This window comes from Setaria viridis, chromosome 9 (assembly GCF_005286985.2).
Source record: "Setaria viridis chromosome 9, Setaria_viridis_v4.0, whole genome shotgun sequence".
In the NCBI taxonomy this organism is placed as follows: Eukaryota; Viridiplantae; Streptophyta; class Magnoliopsida; order Poales; family Poaceae; genus Setaria; species Setaria viridis.
This window is the reverse complement of record NC_048271.2, coordinates 10285046-10304539: the sequence shown is the minus strand read 5'-3', so window position 1 is coordinate 10304539 and position 19494 is coordinate 10285046. Positions and strand designations below refer to the sequence as shown.

The window sequence follows — 19494 nt, the reverse complement described above, 5'->3', positions numbered from 1 at the left end:
GAGCGCAGTACGTACAAGGCCTCGCAAAATACAAATATCTTTCTTAAAAAAACGTATCATACATTCATACTCGAACCCGCCGCAAAGTACCCACGTACAGACCCACCGACCCAACAGGGCAAAAGGGCAATGACTCGTATAACTTGTGTATTGTAAAAGCGCCATCCACCAAGAAAGCGCTCGCATTGCGCGCACGGGCGACGCCGCCTCGCAAGCGCCGTCGCGCGTTCATATCCCCGCCGTCGCCGGACCAGACTCAGACCACGCCACAGCGGCCGCCGGAGACGGAGGAGGCCGAGCCGCCGGCGCCGACGCTCCCGTACGACCTCCTGCCCGAGATCGCCGCGCGGTCGGATGTCACGACGCTCGTCCGCTGCGCCGCGTGCTGCAAGGCGCTCCGCCGCGAGATCCTCCGCCCGGCCTTCATCCGCCGCGTATGCCGCGAGCCCGCCAGCGGCGCCGTCGTGCCCCCGTGCGCCCTCGGGTTCCTGCACGCCTACGACAAGGCCAGGATGGAGGCGGAACAGGACCAGCCGCCGCCGGCGCCCTGCTTCTCCGTGGCGCACCCGGCGTGTGGCGTCCTTCTTCGAGGAGCACCTCGCGCCGTTCGTGGCCCGTACGGCTGGCAAAACCCCTTCTCGGCGATTACAAGCCCCTGACGTCGCGGCACGGCCTCGTCGTGCTCCGCCGCAGGTATCTCGGCGGGGATCGGTCGTCGGAGATGTGCGTGTACGACCCCATGAGCGGCGACCGCACCTTCCTCCCCAGCCCGCCGTACGGCATGAGGGTCAGCGACAGGAAGGCTTCCGACTACGGCGTCTCCTACACGTACGTCCTGCTCACCGCCGCGGACGGCGTCGGCGGCGGCTCCTTCCATGTCCTCGCCGCCGATTTTTCCGGGCTCATGCTTCACTCGGCCAATATCATGGTGCAAACGGTGTCGTCGGACAACGCCGGCGACGGCGCATGTGCATGGGGCCCGGTCACCATGGCTGCACATCCTCGCTCGCGGCGGTCCTATCTCCAACCGCACTGCGGCGCCGTCGTCCTCTGCGGACTCATCCACTGGCTAATGTACGACTACTACGGGCAGTTCCACATCCTCACCTACAACGCCCGCACGGCGATGGCAGGGTCGATCGAGCTCCCGAAGGGCAGCCTTCCCGACCACTGCAAAGTGTCCAATCTCCACCTGGCATCGTCCCCGGATGGGAGGCTGAGCTTGCACGTCGCGGACAAGCGCAGATATCAGTTTGGCTGCTGCGGCCTGCCGGTGCCGCCGGCGACGGTTGGTCACGGCACGCCGTGATTCACATAGAGAGGAATGCAAGGTCTCTGACGCCGCCGGACATGCCGTACTATTGGTGGCTGAAAGAGGTGGTTGAGTTTGCGAGCTCTGGAGTGAGGAGCGGTGCAGTCCTGCTGCGGCCCTTTAACAGCTGGTTTGCTGAACAGGTGGCGGATCAGAGGGTGAACAAGACCTCGGCGTCCTCGACGTGGAGACCAAGGAGCTGCGCAGGGTAATCAAGAAGAAGAACATTACGGCCTTCCCGTATGAAATTGATTTGGAGGCGCGATTGTCAGCCATGAAAACATTCTAGCTACTAGTACAAACTTAAAACTTTTTTATAAAAAATAAAAGAAACTTAAACTTACGCTAACTCTTTTTTTTTGCAATAATAATTAGGGACAGTTTGTGGATCGTTGCGTGGTGTTGGAGACCGTGCAACTTTTGCCTTACGAGAGGCATATTCCTTTTAATATAATCGGCAGCTCTCGTTTAATTTGTTTAAAAGAAATACTGCACAGGCATGATCTCAACGTTATTTCAAGAATTTATGTTTGATGATATAATATGCATGCAGACTGAGCATGAGGCATGGTTTGACTCCAATGAATGTTTTTTTAACAATTTTTTCAAGATCAAAATCGTGGGTCATTGTCCGACTATCTGTGTTCAAATGACAAACCGGAATGTTTTTTCAATATTATTAGGACAAACAACGTGGATTTAAGGATTGTGCTCAATAAGGATCAAGTCATAAGATTATATATTTTGAATTAAAATTAGATAGAACTAAGTTGGATTGTGAAAAAAAGCATGAGGGTCATGATCCATTACCACCCCTGTTTGTATGTATCATGTCCTCGGATTTGCAAAGTCCCGCCAGACCATGCCGCGACGCACACGCCGCATTAGGTTAGCAGCGGTGGCGGCGGCGTGCACGATCCCGTCTGACCTCCTCCAGTACTCGAGATCGTCGCGCGGTCGGACCCCGGCACCCCGCCACGGTCATGCGCTGCGCGGCATCTTGCAGGGACCTACGCCACGGCATCCTCTGGCCGGCCTTCACCCACCGAGTTGTCACAAGGTGGACGTCGAGATAGGGGCAAGGGACCGGCGGCGAAGGTGCCGGTAATTTGTTTGAAGTTTCTGAACCTAGTGATGACCTCGATCAAGGAGCACCAAAGGAGCAGGCTGAAGAGGAGGTGGACAACGTCGAGAAGGCCCGACGGATAGTGAAGCCCGACCCTAAATACGTCGGCCCAGAATGGCGGCCCAAATGACGTAAGCCTGTAACGGCATCTGTGGACATCCTGCTCGGCTGTTTCCACCTCACTCTTCAGCTACGACGGTAGAAGTCTGATTTTCAATCCACAACTATAGAACCGAACAGGAGAGCCATCCAACTGTCAAAACCGGACAATTTGACTCTGATTTCAAGAGTGGTTTTGCATTTTATAGAAAATTAAAAAGTTCAAGTTTAATTAAAAAATTCATAACTAATTCATTTCAAATCAGGAAAATATCAAATTGATGCTAAAATTTTTCTGAAAATGTAACCTATTTGTCATTGTTCTATTTGACATTATTTAAATCTTAATTGTTCATGTTCCTTATCTGTATTACAAGAAATAAACACACCAGGAATAATAACAAATATGATGTAAACAACTCGAAATACAGTACCAACAAATAGCCTATATTTTTAGAAAAATTTTGGTACCAACTTCATATTTTTTTTATTTGGAATGAATTAGTTATTATGAATTTTTTAGTTAAACTAAAACCTTTAAATTTCTAGAAAATGTAAAATTACTGTCAAAACCATCCAAAGGGCCAAATTTGCCCTGTTTTGACAGTTGGAGCCCACACTATCCGATTTTATAGTTGTGAGTTGAAAATCATACTTCTATTATAGTTGGAGAGTGAAAATATGACTTTTTCCTTTTTTTTATAACAAAACTAGAGAGAGGAGTTAAATTGGCGAGCATCCTCCGCAGTGTTCTCCTCAACTTCTGTCAATTAATAGACTTCATTTTATTAATAAGATTAGTGGTCAGTTTCAAGTACACATAAAATAAAGATTTGTGGACTGAACCTGGTTCCGCAATCAGATCTAAATAGATTTGCCAAGAATACTAGCAAAATTCAATAATTGCACCAACAGAAGATACTTATCTATTATAAACCCAGTTCTAATACAGAGTTACAACTGTATAAACAGAAGCACAAGTTCCTCAAAGATAGAATTTTCTGAAACAACATAAGATGAGGATATGTTGCTTCAGCCCTCGAGTATCTGAACTAAATCTATTAGCTACGCCTGTATATTTCATCACTAACATGCCCAATTTTGGCGTTAGACCACCTAATCCAGAGGACTTTCAAGGTCTGGTCTTTGGTCTATCGTCTTTGACATCGCACCATCAGGGAAAGCGTCCGGATAAGTGGCCGCTAGCCTTGCTTTCATTGCTCTAAAATAAGAATTGAAGAAGAATTCAGAAGCAGACACTGAAAACAAATTTGAGGATAAGAGAAACAGCAAGCACAAGAACACAATGCCACTAGGAAACTAATAGGGAGATGAAAAAGCAGTTGCTAATTTTGAAATCTAGTGTACGGGACGGTACCTCAGCTTTGTGAAAATATGCTCAAGATCAGCTTTCATGGACTTGAGAAGTCGAGTTTTACTAGCAAAATCGCTAGACACTTCTGCAAAGCATTGCTCGGAATACTCATTAAAATGTGTGAGAACTGCATTGCTATCTTGCAATCGCCCCAATCTGCATATGAAAGGAAAATAACTATTAACAATTTTACTGAAGAAATGAAAATGAAGATAACAATTTCTGCGACTTCCACAATTTATGTGAATTGCTTCAGAAACTAGTTTTGCCCATATGTCCAGCAACGTGATGCGTGCCATCCTATACGTGTCATTAGCTAACTTGCTCTCACTATAAGAATGAGTAACATTTTAACCAATGATGTCAACAAATGAATCCTTTCCAAGGCAACTTGCAATAATAAGAATCTTTGCAGAAAGGGTGTACACATGGAAGCTTTGCATTATAGCCTAACCAGGATGAACACTAACCAAATTTCAAATTTCTAATTGATTCATAGGGTGACAGATAATCAGGAGTGCATCCACCTTCTAAATTTATTGGGGGAGGCTAAATTAGAGCATAGGTCATGGAAAGCAAACTGCAAGACTTCAGAAGTCCATAAGGGACCATTTAGTTCCTTACAGAATATGCATTACAGAACAATCAAAGACTCAAAGTTGCAAGTTCTCTTGTGCTAAAACACCACTTCAAAACATATAAAAAAATGTAGATCAAATGATTATCTCTTACTTGTAATAGCAAAAATTTTCGTATGCATTCTACTTCTACTTCCAGAATTTTCTGAACAGATAATATTTCAGCTGCCTTTTCTGGCGATCTGATACCAAGCAATCCTTTCATAGAATGTACAAGTCTAGTTTGAAAATAAAAGTTCCAATCATACCTAAGGTTTTTGATGCTGATATACTAGTTCAAGACAAAGCATAGCAAGCATTGTAAGACCTGACATGAAAACAACTCCCTAAACTGCAAGGGTTTGGGATGGATGTCTCCTTGGTAGTACAGAGGTTTCAGTCAATGGAACCTACTTTTTCCCATTTACCTTACCAATTTTTTTCCTGGAGCAGGCCAGGAGCAGACAGGCAAGGAAGCAGGATACAAAGAGAAATGTGGTACAACAGGTAGGAGACAGTGAGCAGTGAAACTGCAGAAATAAAAACATGGCATAGTGGTGTAGCTGAGCAGCTTTCTGAGATTATTATATCTAACATAACAGTGGAGATGATGACGTGTTCATGTAAGACTGTATGTAACAATGCATGCTAAAATTAAAATCACCTAGATTTTAACAGCACACTACTTGAAGCAAGCATTTAGCGTTCCTTCTATAAGCTCTTGCCAATCATTAGTCATCACTAGCAAATACCCAATTGGGAGGTAGGATCATCTTACATCTAATAAACGTACTTGCAAGAGTGAAGGTCTGTTAACATACTTGACAACTTGCCAAATCTATGTAAGGATGTGAGGATTGGGATCCTAGGTAGGGTCTCTCTTTTTTCAGGACCAGGTCATAGAATTCATGATTCTATCATACTTGAAAAATACGAGTCCCTTGCAAAAAATAAAATATGTAACTATTAAGTCTATAATGTAAATTTTGGGATACTCAGGTAAATTTAAATATCACATAATTCCTTCTTTATATCATTTAATCATTGGGAAGTCCATGTGTGAATTATAATACTAGTTAGGACATCTTGTAAATCGTAGAAACAAGGCAAACTAAAATAGTGCAGCCTTAATTAATTATAGATACTACAAAATTTTATATGTTGACAGAGTTTGGTGTTAGCATCACAAACCTAAATAGAATGCTACAAGATACTACATTCAAAGTTTGGTGTAAGCATGGATTGTAATGTCGATTCCACAGGGCCAAGCATGGATTGCTTGTGGAATCAGCATTACAATCCTGACAGCATTGCCATCTTACCACTTCAGTAACCTCCAAACCAATACAAGTAAAAAAATATTGCCAACACAATTACTTGTACATGTGTCACAATTTACCGCATTAGACCGTCAAATTTTCCTTTACATGACTAATAGTATGCATAACCAAAAATAACAACAGGCCTCTGTCAATGACAGAGAAGAGAGTCTGAATTCCCTTTGAATAAATGCAGCACTGAAAGACAGCTTAAGTACCACAATGAACACATGTTTAACTGTGAGGTCTAGTCTATACATGGATCCACACGCACTTTTAATGAAAATTATTTCCATTAACAACATCAGGCAAAGGAATGAGGGCCGCACATGTATGGGAGCAATGTTCTTAGGCTGATACCACCTGATAACCCTCATCAGGCAAGCAAGAAACAAATTACTCTAAGCTACAACCACTGATGCCTAACCCCGGAGCCGTCTGAACCTAATGAGGAAAAAAAATACCAAACATCTCAATTGGTATACTGGCCGCTAGGCACAGAGACTGAAGGCCGAGGTAAGCCGAGGTATTAGAATTAACGTATCGGGACTACTGAACTGTCGGAGCTGAAACAAGAGGGCTCGACGGGATCGGCGGATGGGAGGAAGGGGAGTGGGCGGTGGCTCACATGAGGTGCTGCGTCTGCCTGATGGAGGCGACGTCGTCAGGGTCCACCAGCGACCTGAACCGCGCCGCCACCTCCTCCGCGGCCGCCGCTGGGGCGGGCGCCGCCGGCGACTTCTCCATCGCTTCACCGCCTCCGCCGTCCCTGCTCTCCTCACCGGTTGCGGATTCCCCTCCGGCGTGTGTGGGGATCGATCCCTCCCGATGCACGCGGAGCGGAGCGCTACCCTGAGCGCTGCGAGCGATTGGGCCAAAACAGATCAAAGGTTTTCATCTGGGATGGGGGAATGGGGGGAGGGACTGTCAGTTCGGCCCATTTGGTCACCAGCCATTGGGCTTGTAAAAGGGCCCATGTACTTCCTGCTCGAACTTGTGACCCAACAGCTGCCACGGAAAAAGAGGGGAATCTGCACCAGGAGGCCCAATTACCTTTTTTCTACTATAAATCAGGAACTGCAGGTCCTCTCTAAAAAGAAAAAAAAAAGGGAATTGCATCAGTGACAAGCAACTCTCTCGGAGAAAAGATGCAAAGGCAATACAAACGAGCAGCGTCATCACCAACACGTGGGCGTGCATTGTAGGAATAGAATATGCTACGACCAACAGAGGAATGGAACGAACCTCAGGGAATAGAGAGAGAGGGAGGGAGTAGTAAAACCGAAGCATATATCCTGAAGCTACATCAGCACCAATGGCCGATAGCGCCGTAGCGGAACATTGCAATAGATCGACTTAACTAGCGGGACTTTTCTTTTCTTTTCGCGAAGAACTAGCGGTTACTTGCAGACGCAAGCGGTCCAAACTCCAAAGCCAAGAAACATGCGGTGGGATTAGCGGAGGCAGTAGTAGGAGTAGCTGCTAGCGGCGTGGCGTCCGGGCGAGTAGGCGACGCCGGCGTGGTCGTCGGCACGCACGCACCAGGGATAGGTCCAAGCCGCATGTTCACGGGCCCTGGCCGCGCTCTGGTCACATCACATCAGAGGTCAAACGGACAAACTGTAAAGCCTTGAAGCTAGCACGTAGAGGCAGCAGGCATCCTCTGCGCGGCATCGCCACAGCAAGCGCGATGCAGGAGCACGGCCGTAGTACGCGCTGGCGCAGCAGAGGCACGCACGGCGCATACAGCCAAATGCATGCGCCACTGCCACCATCGATGCCCGCCGCCTGCGCCGTGCTGCGAGCGCGAGCTAACCCTATCCGGCTATCCCCGTCTCCTCGTCCGCGGGCTCGGGCTGCCTGCGTCGGCGTCTCAGCTTCGTCGACTCGATCCACGTCTGCTCGCCCCCGCCCCCCTGCACGTCGCCATGGACCACCTACCGCAGCCCTCGCCAGCGCCCAGCCCAAACGACGACACGGTGGCTGGGGATGTGTTTGTTGGAGCAGTACTGGTGAGAAATTGTGACCGACGGGCGACGGGGATGGCTGTTGGGGTGGGGATCATTGTGCGTGTGCGTCCGAGGAGCATCCCCGCCGTGCCCGTCCCCGTCCGTCCAACAAACACGGCGGACTCCCAGGTCAGGGGCTCCCTCGTCAGCCGCGTGCGCGCCGAACCCGCCGCGTGATGAACCCTATCATCAACCGCGCCGCGCTCCGCACGCTGAGCCGTCAGCCAGAGCCTAGAGGGGTGTGGGCGCCACGCCGTTAGCCGCGTGTCGCGTCCGCTGCCAACCGCCGGCGCGGCGCCCGGTTTTATTCCCGACCCGACCGGCGGATCTCGGCGCCGGCCCTTCCCCCTCGTCACGTCATGTCACGGCACGGCGAGGCAAGCAACCTGCCAAAGTACAGCGCGAGCAGTAAAAATGAGAGAGAGGAGGGAGGAGGCAGCGAGCTAGTGTAGTAGGAGTACTGTACCAACGGGGAGTAGTGAATGGCTGAATGCGATGGAGCAGTGAAAGCTGGGGCTGGGCAGGCACGGCAGGCCGCAGACAAAACGGAGGGAGCGGTAAAAAGCGGCGAGGTCTACTGGCATCGACAAGACGAGGGCTGTCGTCCGTCCGCGTCCGGTGTCTGCGCTCCTCCGCTGCCGCGCAGCCCGCGCTGACGATGCCTCGCGCGCCACGCCGAGGCCGGCCCTGCCACCGCTGCGGCTGCCGCGTACAAACCGGACAGCCGCGCAGCTACGCCTACGCGCGGGTCGGCCCGGCGCGTGCTATATCGCTCTGACCGCTGGTCCCACACAAAACCGCAGCTCCGATCTCCTCTTCTGCATCGTGCACGGAATCACGGATCTTGTGCATGGTGCACGGAATAACACGGATCAACCGCAGCGGGTCTACGTGTAAGGAACCCCAAATCCATCAAATTTTGATCTCAAGTTCTCCTCACCTCCAGTGTGCTGATTCCTTGTCGTCTCCGGCCATGGATCTGAACCATCTTCTTGTTTTCAAAAATCAATCAGTTGATTGCCACTTCAACCAGTAACACGTTCCCCTCACACGGGGACACGTATCACGTCGCGTCACTGCAATCATCCACCGGCCCACGCACACTCCTGACAGCGCCGCGGATGCGAGAATCCTCTGCCGAAACGCGGCGGGTTCGGCGGACACGCCCCACGCCACCCGGCGGCGACCGGGTCCGCCGGGGTTAGGTTAGGCGGCCCGTCACCATCCTCAGGTGCCCTCGGCCGTAGCTTTCCCCACCTCTCGCTCCTTCCAGTCTATCGCCAGCTTACCGTGGTGGCCTACCGGAAGACCGCACGTCTGACCTAACCAGATGAGCTCGGCTGCGACTCGCAACCACCACCACAAGCCACCGCCGTGGCTGCATGGTCGGCGTCCGAGGTCGGCAAACAGCCACATCAGGCATCACACTTGGCATCTCCACGTTTCAGGTGCCCCAGGACGCCCAAATCAAACAGTGAATTCAGCAACAGAGACTCTCACTAAGCCACCCAATTTGGCAATTCCAGGAGATGAAGCAAACCACGGTCCATCATAGATAGCAAGCACAGACGAACAACTACAAACTTTTCGTTCCACAGGATGAACTGGGGAGGTGCGTATCATAGGTTGACAAAAGCGACAGTACATGGATACAGACGAGTTCTTAAGAAATGGCAGTTGCGGATACCAGGGGACTGACTCTACTAGGGTTTTTCTCACACGAAGGACCAGTTCACGAACATGAAGGCAAGGCAGTGCGGGGTGTCGTCGTCGCTCAGGACCTTCCACGCCACCGCCTGCTCGTACGACACGGGCCGCCCCATGCTCGACACGCAGACTCCGCCAGGGAGGTATGCGAAGCCCTACAGAGGACACAGATTGATGTTTCGCATTAGAATCATTGACGGTTGAGTAAATTGGACACCCTCTTAAACAACAGCTGTTTTTACATACCTGCTGCATAATCTTGGGGTACTCGGTGCAAAGTGCCTTCCGGCCATCATCATCGAGGATCTTCTCCAGTGAGATGTCCTGGAGAGCAATCAGGGTCGTCTCCAGCATGTCGAGGCCAGCTTGGTTGGCGAAGGTGAACACAGGAGCAGCCTGAATTCATAGTTTCACAAAACTATCATCAGCCAGACAGCATGGTAGATTGAATGGAAAACATGAGCAGGAACAGAGACTCACCTTCAGGGAACAGCACATGATAGAGTCGGAGTGTTGCCAGAGCGCTTTCAAGGAAGCATCTGTGCACTGGGTGTCAGCGCGAAGTAGTTCAGCTCCAGTGTGAAACCTGAAAGTTTTAACGTGGGCCAGAGATTACTACATTGCACAATTGAACGGAGTAACATGATTCAGACTGAATAAATGTATCATCAATTGCACCTATCTAGATGTTCTGAAAATATCCAACCCAATTCAGGAAAGGATGTTTCACCTGTAGCTCCTGCCGATCCACCTTGCAAGTGTGTGCGCCTCAGGAGATCCAGGAGTTTGCTTCATTTCGAGCTGCCCACCAAGACGGGAGGGAGCTATGGCCATGGCCACCCTCTGCACTGATGCCACCACAGTCCTGACATATTGCCTAGCCATTGCCGCAACGCTTTCTCGAAGGTGGTTCTCATATGAGAACTGGAAAGCAATGGTCAGGACTGATCTTGTGTTGCAGGTGCTGGAGGCATCACTGGAAGCACGAGTAGTCCCACCGGATCCAACCTCAAGAGTAGATGCTAGGTCAAGTGTGCGTGTGCCTGACGGTGGATCCTGCAGTTCATTGGTACCCATCCATAGTTAGTATAGACCATCACAAAGACAAATGCTACAAGTAAGAAACCTATTCTACTAACCGTCTTAGCATCCAGTGGTATGACACGGAAGCCTGAGGGTAGAAGTGGTGCGTCATCAGCAAAAGATTCATCAATGGGTGCAAAGACAAGCTGTGCACATGCACCAGCTGCATTTTCATCAACGCCGCTGCACAACTGCCAAAGAACATACAATCCTGTGAGGCCAGTGCAACAGCACAACTGGAACTAATGCAAAGGCTAATGTTGTCTGAACATATACCTGCAGAAGATACATGTCTCTTGATAGAACAACTTCATCATGGCATAGGCTGTGTCCCTCAAGCCTAATGACCTCCAGGAACTGCGGTTTTAAAAGTCAGTTTGATGAGCAAACATCAGTATGAAAAAAATACTAGTACGTGTAAGTACCACAAAAGGATATTAACTATAAATTACCTCTTCATGTTCTAAGGTGTGTGCAAGTGGCAGTATAACCTGGCTGCCCATAAAACCGCTAGCTCGGAGACCAGGAACTGCATATGGACTAGCCCGCAGAGCAGCAGCAGAATAAGCATCAACACCAGGATCAGCCCATTCAGAGCGATGCTCCCTCAGAAATCGCACTAGTAGAGCAGGTGGCACGTTCTACATTATGAGAAAAAGTTGATAACACCTTAGTTAAAATCAGGTTATTATAATATTAACATATAGGTAGCAAACACTAGACGGATAAGACTAGAGTACAATTGTACAAACCTGTAGCAGCATTGACGCCTTTGCGCATAAGATGCCACCTCCAATTGCCGAGAACAGCTGGGAGGAGTTCACATGAGATCCAACAAGTTTGTTTGGAGAGGAGTTGATAGCAATGGTAACATCCTCAGCACCATCACTGCTCATCAGTGACCAACCATCATCTGGAAACCCATTGACAGCATCATTGAATCCCCTGTAAATTACATTAAAGATGTTAGACATGGCAAGTGTATTGATCCCTTAATAAATTACAATGGCATGGGTGGTAAACGAGAACATAGAACACTGCTACAAACCTGCTGAGCCTCTGACTGAATGTTCTCAAAACTGCTGGCTGGCGGCCACCTCCATAGGGCATTTCCCCACTTGATTCATGTGCAATTTGCCTAATGTGACGCAGTGCCTGTACAATATATAAGAAATTGTGACTCAATGATTCATAAATTAGTGGCAAAATAATAGTTAATGCCAATCAAATCTTGAGGAAAAGCACAATAGCAAAACATACAGCAATTGTCGTCTTCTGAGCGAGAATCTTTGGAGATTCATAAAGTGGTCGAAGGACCTCAGGCACACTCCAAGCCTACAAGAACACAAGATAAGAAGCATGCACAGAAGTACTCAAGCCTGGAGATATGATTGAAGTCCCCAAATTGGATGGGGAAATATCAATGCTACTTACGTCTAAATCAACGTGATCCACAATGTGAATCATGGAGCCACCTCCCTCACATGGTCGAATTAGATAGCCACTAGGAAGCACCTCGGCTCTTACAAAATTCGGAGTATTGGGTCCTGATGGGCCTCCAGTCGATTGTGTCAATGACCTCTCACAGATCTACAGAACAAGACAACAGACAACAGTTACCAACTGTGAGCATAAACAATAACCCAAGAAGGCAATCAAACAGCATTTAACATAAGTATACAGAATTGCAACACAGCTGTTTGATCTAAAGTTCTAAACAGAACTAGCAAACACTAATTGATGGGACCAACAAAGATGACAACATCATAGCAAGCAAAGGAAAGAAGGGTTACCACAAGACTGCCATCTTCAAGACCACTAGTGTAACGGAGAGTCCAAAAGTCGCGTGGTGCCGCCAAAGTTGTCGGTGCATAAGTCTAAATAAAAGGATGGAAGCAACAATCATGTTACAGTCAACACAAAGGACAATGATTTAAGTGAATATCAAATGTACTAGAACTTGCATGATCATGCACACCTGCATGTAGATAAGCTCGATAGTTCCACCATTACCCGTAGGGATAACATGGAGGATATCCACACACCGGCAGTCGCGGTACCAAGAGGGGCGATCCTTAAGGATCTCTGCGACCTATGGAATAGTCTATTAGGACATGTCTGCTGAATGGAAACATAAAGCTATGTGATGATGAAGCGTGAACAAAAACACACCTTTGTGGGCTCAAGGCTCACTAGGCCGCAAGCTCGGGCTGCTACGCCACTACAATTGTGCGAAACAGCGATGATTCCAATGGAATCCGGACCAGGCTGTAAAGGAATTCATGCTTTAAGTAATTAGCCAAAACAGTATTCAAATAGCAACACATGGCACAATTCATTCTTTTTGTCCCAACAAGTTCATTACCTTCATCCCAACCATTTGCACCCAATCGACAGCAGTTCCCGTCGCCTTCGACAGGAACTCTGCCAAGGTCTCCTCAGCAATAGCGAGTAGACTGCCACATACAAAAGGACTCCATCAGATTTACAAGTCGTGCAAAAACAGAACAGAAATGGTCTTAAAAAATGTTAGGCACTGAAATTACCCAGCTGGGTTATTTGCATCCCTTTGAGGACGCGGAGCTGCTGCGTTTTGCTGTTGGTGGTGCTGACCACTTGTGACCACAGACTCACAGCTCGTGTCTGTAGTCGCAACAGAAGGCTAAAAGCATAATAACACACAGCATTAGAAAGCAGAAGCAGTTGATGAGGAGCTGAAATTATTTTAACATTAACTTTTGTTCCGATAAGAATATTCAGCTAAATAATCTACAAATATACAAGATGTGATGGGATCAGCAAAGGAGATGAATCTCACATTATGGAGCTGCTGCCGCATGTACCCATTCTCGTAAACGAGACGGGACACCTGCTTCTGCAGCCTGTCATTCTCCTCCATCAACAGCTTGTTCATCGCAGTCAGCTTTCGGTTCACAGTCTGCAGGCGCGAGGCCTCCTTCCGCTGCTTCTCGCGGCATCTACCAATTGCAAGAACCATCAGAATGGCAGTCACATCACACAGGAGTTACAAATGTCACTTGCATATGAAGAAACCGAGCCAACAATTGTTAATTCGCATTCCAACGCCATTGCTCATCCTACACATCACATTCCACCTACACATGCGTATGGCAGGAAAGCAAGACACTAACTCAGGGAAGTTAATTGGTCGCCCAACTGAAAATGATGTATCCCTACAACCCTTTAAATCTGCTCTTAAAGTGAACATTGTGAGAAGCACGGGATATGTGATTGGATCCATTTATTTATTAAAATATTTAATACGATGGCAACATATTAAGGCCAACAACTTTTTCTTACAAATGCTCACGAAATGTTGCTACTTGTAGATAGAGAAACCAATATACGCGACCAGCAGAAGACGCATCGACTACGCCTAACCGTAATACAATACAAACGGCAAAAATCTCAAAAAGATCACTTGCTATCCTACAGCGGAACTTGATAGTCAATATCAAGTTCCAGCTGGAAACTTGAGCAAATATGGGCCACAGTAGCTCAGAACTCCAACAAAATCATGTCCTAGAAGCTCATGACTCAAACCCAAAACAGACCAAGGTAGGCTCATGTGTGCCAGCCGCCAGCCCAATGCAAGAGACAGAATGGATGAAATCCTTGAAAAACAAATCAGAACTTAGTGCCAGAACCAATTTTCCCCACTCTGAACTTTGTACCCGAGACGACTTCGATGGCCTACAGTAAACGAACATCATGAAAATACGCGAAAGTTCGCTCTCTGAAGAGACTCAAAACGGGGGGCAAATTTTAGCAGCAAGAACGCATAATTCCTCAAAAGGAGAAAAAAAACCCCGCAGGCAGGAGCACAGATGAGGGATGGAGAGAGGCGTGGGGGGCTCCGGCGACGCACCTGCGGTTCTGGAACCAGACCTTGATCTGCTTGGGCTCGATGTTGCTGAGTATGGGGCACTCCCTGATGAGCTGCTGCCGGCGCAGCGAGCTGGGCTTGGGGCACTCGCTGTAGACCCGCTCGAGCGCCTCGACCTGCTCGGGGGTGTAGCGCACGTACTTGCCCGTGTCCACCTGCGGCGCCCCACCGCCGCCAGGCGAGGAGCGATCCTTGCCGCCCCCGCCCACCACCATCGCCGCCGCCATCTACCACCGCCCAAGGAGGAGGAGGGGGAGGGGAAGGATGGGTTTTCGTCGCAGGGAGAGGGAGGAGGAGACGGAGAGCCACGGCCACGGGCGGCGCCAAGTCATGGCCTCGGAGCGGGAGCGCAGCCGCCCGACGCCATGGTGGTAGGAGAGGCGGTGGTGGTGGGGAGCTGTTGCTTGCCGAGCCGCGGTGGAGGGGAGGGGGCGGAGCGCGAGGGGAAAGGGAAAGGTAGCGGCGAGGCGGAGATGGGGAGAGAAGGGGGTGAGACGAGTGGGGTTTAATAGTAGCGGCAAATGCTCAGCTCATGAAGTCTGGTCTGGTGTTGTGTGAATCGAGTGGGTCTTGGGGGCGAGAAAGATAGATACGGAGGGGGTTTTTCGAATAATGTACCCGTATTTCCCTTTTTGTCTTTCCTTTTGTTTCTATAAAAATCATCTATTTTCCCAATTGTACAACTACTAGGTGAAGTAGCGCTCGGATTTCTTTTGGTTTTGGTAAAACCTCATTCTTCTAACAAAAATGAAAAGCCTCCCAGCACATGGAGATTTGGTAGAATGGAGCTTAGGGTTCACTAAGCCAACAATGGGGTGCGGCTACAGCATATATAGATAGGGTAAACTTGAAAATACGATTTTAAAAAATGAAGTTTTGTCGTTCTAAATATTTAGGTCATTTTCACCAAACTTCAAGCTCATATAGAGATTTGTTAGAATGGAGTTTAGCGTTCACAGAGGCAACAATGGGGTACGGCAACAACATGAAAATGGATGGATAGGGTGACAAAAATTCAAAATACGTTTTTAAGTGAAATTTTATCATTTTAATTATTTAGATCATTTTCACCGAACATGCATCTATAGGGACATGTTGTAGCAAGATTTATTATTAGGACAGATGACGTGATAGACGGCTGATGACGCTAATAGAGGGGCTAGTAGCCATATCGTAGGAAAAAATTCTTCTCGATCAAAATAGGTTCCTTGGACCTTATGATTATGGTAGCTCGAGATCAAGCAATGAGAAGGAAAAGAGAGGTGTCTAGGAAGAACAATACAACGTTCAAGAAGAAAAAATGACCAACAAAGACACCGAGCGCATGAAGAAAATGAAACTATTTGTAGACCATTTTCAGGGTAACATTTGACAGATAGGACCTTATACATTGCAAGTATAGGCGTATTTTTATTTGCCTCGATTAAGGCTCTTATTTTACGATGAAATATGGTGCAACAGATTTTGGCGAAACTTCTGCATCCGTGATAGAGATAGATTGAACATCCTTGGCAGCTGGCAGGAAAAGGTTGGTTCCGAAAACAAACTTTGAGCTACATGCGACATGGAGTATACCACTCTTTGAACTAGAGTAGGGAACATTTACTCAAAATCCGTGCAAATTTACCGGGTAAAAATTTGAACATCGCGGACCCACGCTCAGCCCTCCAAGTCAGACCCGTGTGTGTTCTTGCGAAATTCGACGGACAAATATTCTCTCCTTTGGAGGATTCCATTTTATTTTCGGACTTGGGAGGTGTGTCGCCGTTGGTGGCGCTATGCTTTTGATGGCAGGCACATGCCCGTGGCAGAAGGGCAGGAGCATGCCCGCTCGCTCATGGCGCGGGTAAATATGGTGGCCAGGGCGCAGAACAGGGACCCCACGGTTGCCGGCCTTTTGGGAGGTGAACCGTGAACGGCAACACGCGCACACGATTTGCCTATAAGCGCATGCCAACCGTCAACCGATAAATTCCGGTGGCTATAACAAGGACCATGCTTTTTTAGTCCATTCCAAATTCCAAATTGCACTCGTTTTACCTTTTCTATATAGGTATATGATTTTTAAATCTATAGATTATGTTCAGATATATATCAAAATTTATCTATATTCTACATGTTCACTTTTAAAATGCACAAGACAGTAATTGAGCAAGTAGGTAAACTGCGTAAGCATTGTATTTGGCGACATGCAGATATTAATGCAAAGTCTCCACCTAAAGCAGCATGGGAAATGGTATGTTTACCAAAATCTGAAGGTGGCTTAGGTGTTCTGCAGTTATAGTCACAAAATGAGGCATTATTGCTGAAAAACCTTCATAAATTCTTCAACAGAGCCGATATACCTTGGGTGCATTTGATTTGGAAAAAATATTACAAAAATAGCAAATTTCCAAATGAAACTATGAAAGGATCCTTCTGGTGGAGGGACAATTTAAAGCTCCTAACTAATTTTAAAGGTACGGCCTCTGTTGTTGTAAAGGATGGATTATCATGTCACTTATGGATAGACCAATGGGGTGGGATGGTCCCTTATCAAGTTTTCTCTAAGCTCTTTTCTTTTGCTAAAAATCAAAGAATAAATATTTAGAATGCCGGAGCTGCAACTGAGATTATCAGCTATTTCATTTGCCACAGTTATAATAGTTAGCCCTATGTCTAGAAAATATGCCACAGGAGACTGAACAGGATCAATGGTCATATATTTGGGGATCTTTCTTTTACTCATCTCATGAAGCATACAAACATTTGATTGGACACAGGGAAGTTCACCCAACATTTAAATGGTTATGGAAAACATCTTGTCAAAATAAACACAAAGTCTTCTTTTGATTGTTGCTTAAGGACAGACTAAGTATAGGAAACATACTAAGAAGAAGGAGTATGGAGTTACAATCCTATAATTGTGCTTTGTGCTCCTTTGTCTTGTGAGGAAACTCTTGTTCATATCTTCATGCATTGTGAATTTGCTCAGTCTTGTTGGATGCTCCTAAATGTGTCAATTGACACTGATCAAGATCCATTTGATGTGCTCTCAAGTCTGCGGCTGCAACTGCAACAATCTTTCTTCATGGATATCATCGTACTCATAAGTTGGAGCATATGGATGTCTTGTAATGATATGATTTTCAAAGGAATTGCTCCTGAAGTTAGTCTTTGCTGGAGGAGATTTAAGAAGGAATTTGCTCCGGTTATCCTTCGAGCAAAATCAAGAACCAAAATGCCAATGCAACTATAGCTACTTTTGCTTATCTTTTTTGTATGTTTGTTTCTTGAACACTCTTTTGTTCTCACTTGTGTTTAATTAATACATATAATCAGTAGGGACTTACTCCTCCAGTTTCATAAAAAAAGTTATCTATCTAGAAAAGTTAAAACAACCTCAATTTGAAACGGATGGAGTATTTTTTAGCTCAGACGTGGCTAGTGATGTCTGCCTCACGGCATCAATTAACTATTGAAAACCCAACGAGAGTTTCATTTTTCATTAAGTAGAATGTTATATCAACGTTTTGATGTAGCAAAGAATTAATAAAGAGAGATAGAAGGGTTTTATATAGATAAATTATTCCGTGCACAACATAGATCTTAATGTATTGTCAACAAAACAATAAAAATGAGGCAGTGCATTGTATGCTTATATATGTGGCGATCTTGAAAACACTGATATGAAACCCTCGGGAATAGTCTAGGAAAAAAGAAAGGCACAGGACGCACTCGTTGTCTGCAAATTAAGCACAGGAGTTTTTCTTAAGAAAGTTTCTTTTAAGAAAGTAAGCACAGGAGTTTAGTTGCTCTTGATACCCTTTTAATTGACACCGCGAGGGGAGATCTGCCCTAGCTCTCAAACTGATCTGCATAGCCCGTGACCGTGACAGCCTGACTGACAGGCTCTCCGTAAGAACCGGTAAATAAAGCGAAACGAAAGCACGGCCAAGACAACACGCACAGAACTGCAAACAGTGATCGGAGCACGAGAACAAGCAGGGCTTTAGACTGTGTACAAACTGTTCATATGCACTGTTGTACTGGCCCGATTCCCGTGTGTAACTGTATTCGATGCCCTCGGCTATATGCAGAGCTGCATGAGTGTAGGCCGGCCCCAGATCACCTGAGGCGATAGCAATGTTTCGTTGAAGCTTGAGCAATTCTTTTATAAAAAAAGAAAATCTTTGAGAGCGAGAAGGCTGAACATATCAGGAGTAATGAAGTAATGGTAATGTAGTTCGACATTGTTGAGTTTGGTGGGATAAATTCGTCCTTTCAACTCGAAAATGGACGATTAGTTGCCTTATCTGATCGGGCAACAATTTTTAGGATTAAACTTTGCATATGAACCTGTAGAATTTTTTATTTTATAAATTTCAAACTGAAGAAAAATTTGCTCAAAAGAGATACAATCTCTTTGAATTTCTGACCCAAATTAAAACTCAGCAACCAGCAAAGGTTTCAATTCATTGCGGTAGCAGAGTCCCTGTGCTTCAGAGACAACAAAAACAGTGGGACAAGTTTTTTGCTGCCGGGAGGTTAAATTTTTGGCCGGCGAGAGACCAGGGGCCGGCACGAGGGAGGCTCTGCATCACCTTTTTCACCTTCTCATGCTTCCCTTCCGTCGCCTTTGGCCTGCTGCAATTCAATGGACGACGAGCTAGCAGCAGAGCTGCAAAGAGTTTATTTCCATCTTGCAGCTAGTTCATGAATTCGACGGCTACCAAGGATCATAGATTCGTAGGCCACTGTTGCCTTCCGGTGCTAGATGAACTGGTAGAGCTCAATTATTCATAGATTGCATGCATAGATTCCTTTGGCATGTTGTGGGACTAAAAATCATCCTCCAACAGGTTGACCAAGACTGAAGCTGGGGTTCATATATGATATATCTCTTGTATTAAAGGGAAAAAAAGCACTTTTATCCATGATGTTAAGGATCCATGTAAAAA

General features: G+C 46.9%; 2 protein-coding genes across 2 annotated transcripts; both read right to left on the bottom strand.

Moving 5' to 3' along the window:
• Positions 1-3440: 3440 nt before the first annotated feature.
• On the bottom strand, positions 3441-6727 carry LOC117836269 (kxDL motif-containing protein LO9-177). Its single transcript, XM_034715657.2, has 3 exons — positions 6477-6727; positions 3916-4068; positions 3441-3759 (listed from the first exon to the last, which is right to left on the bottom strand). Exons 1-3 carry the CDS (start codon positions 6593-6595, stop codon positions 3654-3656), a joined length of 378 nt encoding a protein of 125 aa, XP_034571548.1. The 5' UTR covers positions 6596-6727; the 3' UTR covers positions 3441-3653.
• A 2660-nt stretch (positions 6728-9387) lies between these two features.
• Positions 9388-15041, bottom strand: LOC117839240 (homeobox-leucine zipper protein HOX32). Its single transcript, XM_034719529.2, has 18 exons — positions 14537-15041; positions 13466-13625; positions 13194-13309; positions 13013-13103; positions 12820-12915; positions 12626-12739; positions 12441-12524; positions 12082-12237; positions 11908-11982; positions 11696-11802; positions 11400-11592; positions 11100-11288; positions 10924-11004; positions 10704-10838; positions 10295-10620; positions 10045-10150; positions 9811-9960; positions 9388-9719 (listed from the first exon to the last, which is right to left on the bottom strand). The coding sequence occupies exons 1-18, from the start codon at positions 14779-14781 to the stop codon at positions 9573-9575; spliced, it is 2571 nt and encodes an 856-aa protein (XP_034575420.1). The 5' UTR covers positions 14782-15041; the 3' UTR covers positions 9388-9572.
• Between the last annotated feature and the right edge of the window lie 4453 nt (positions 15042-19494).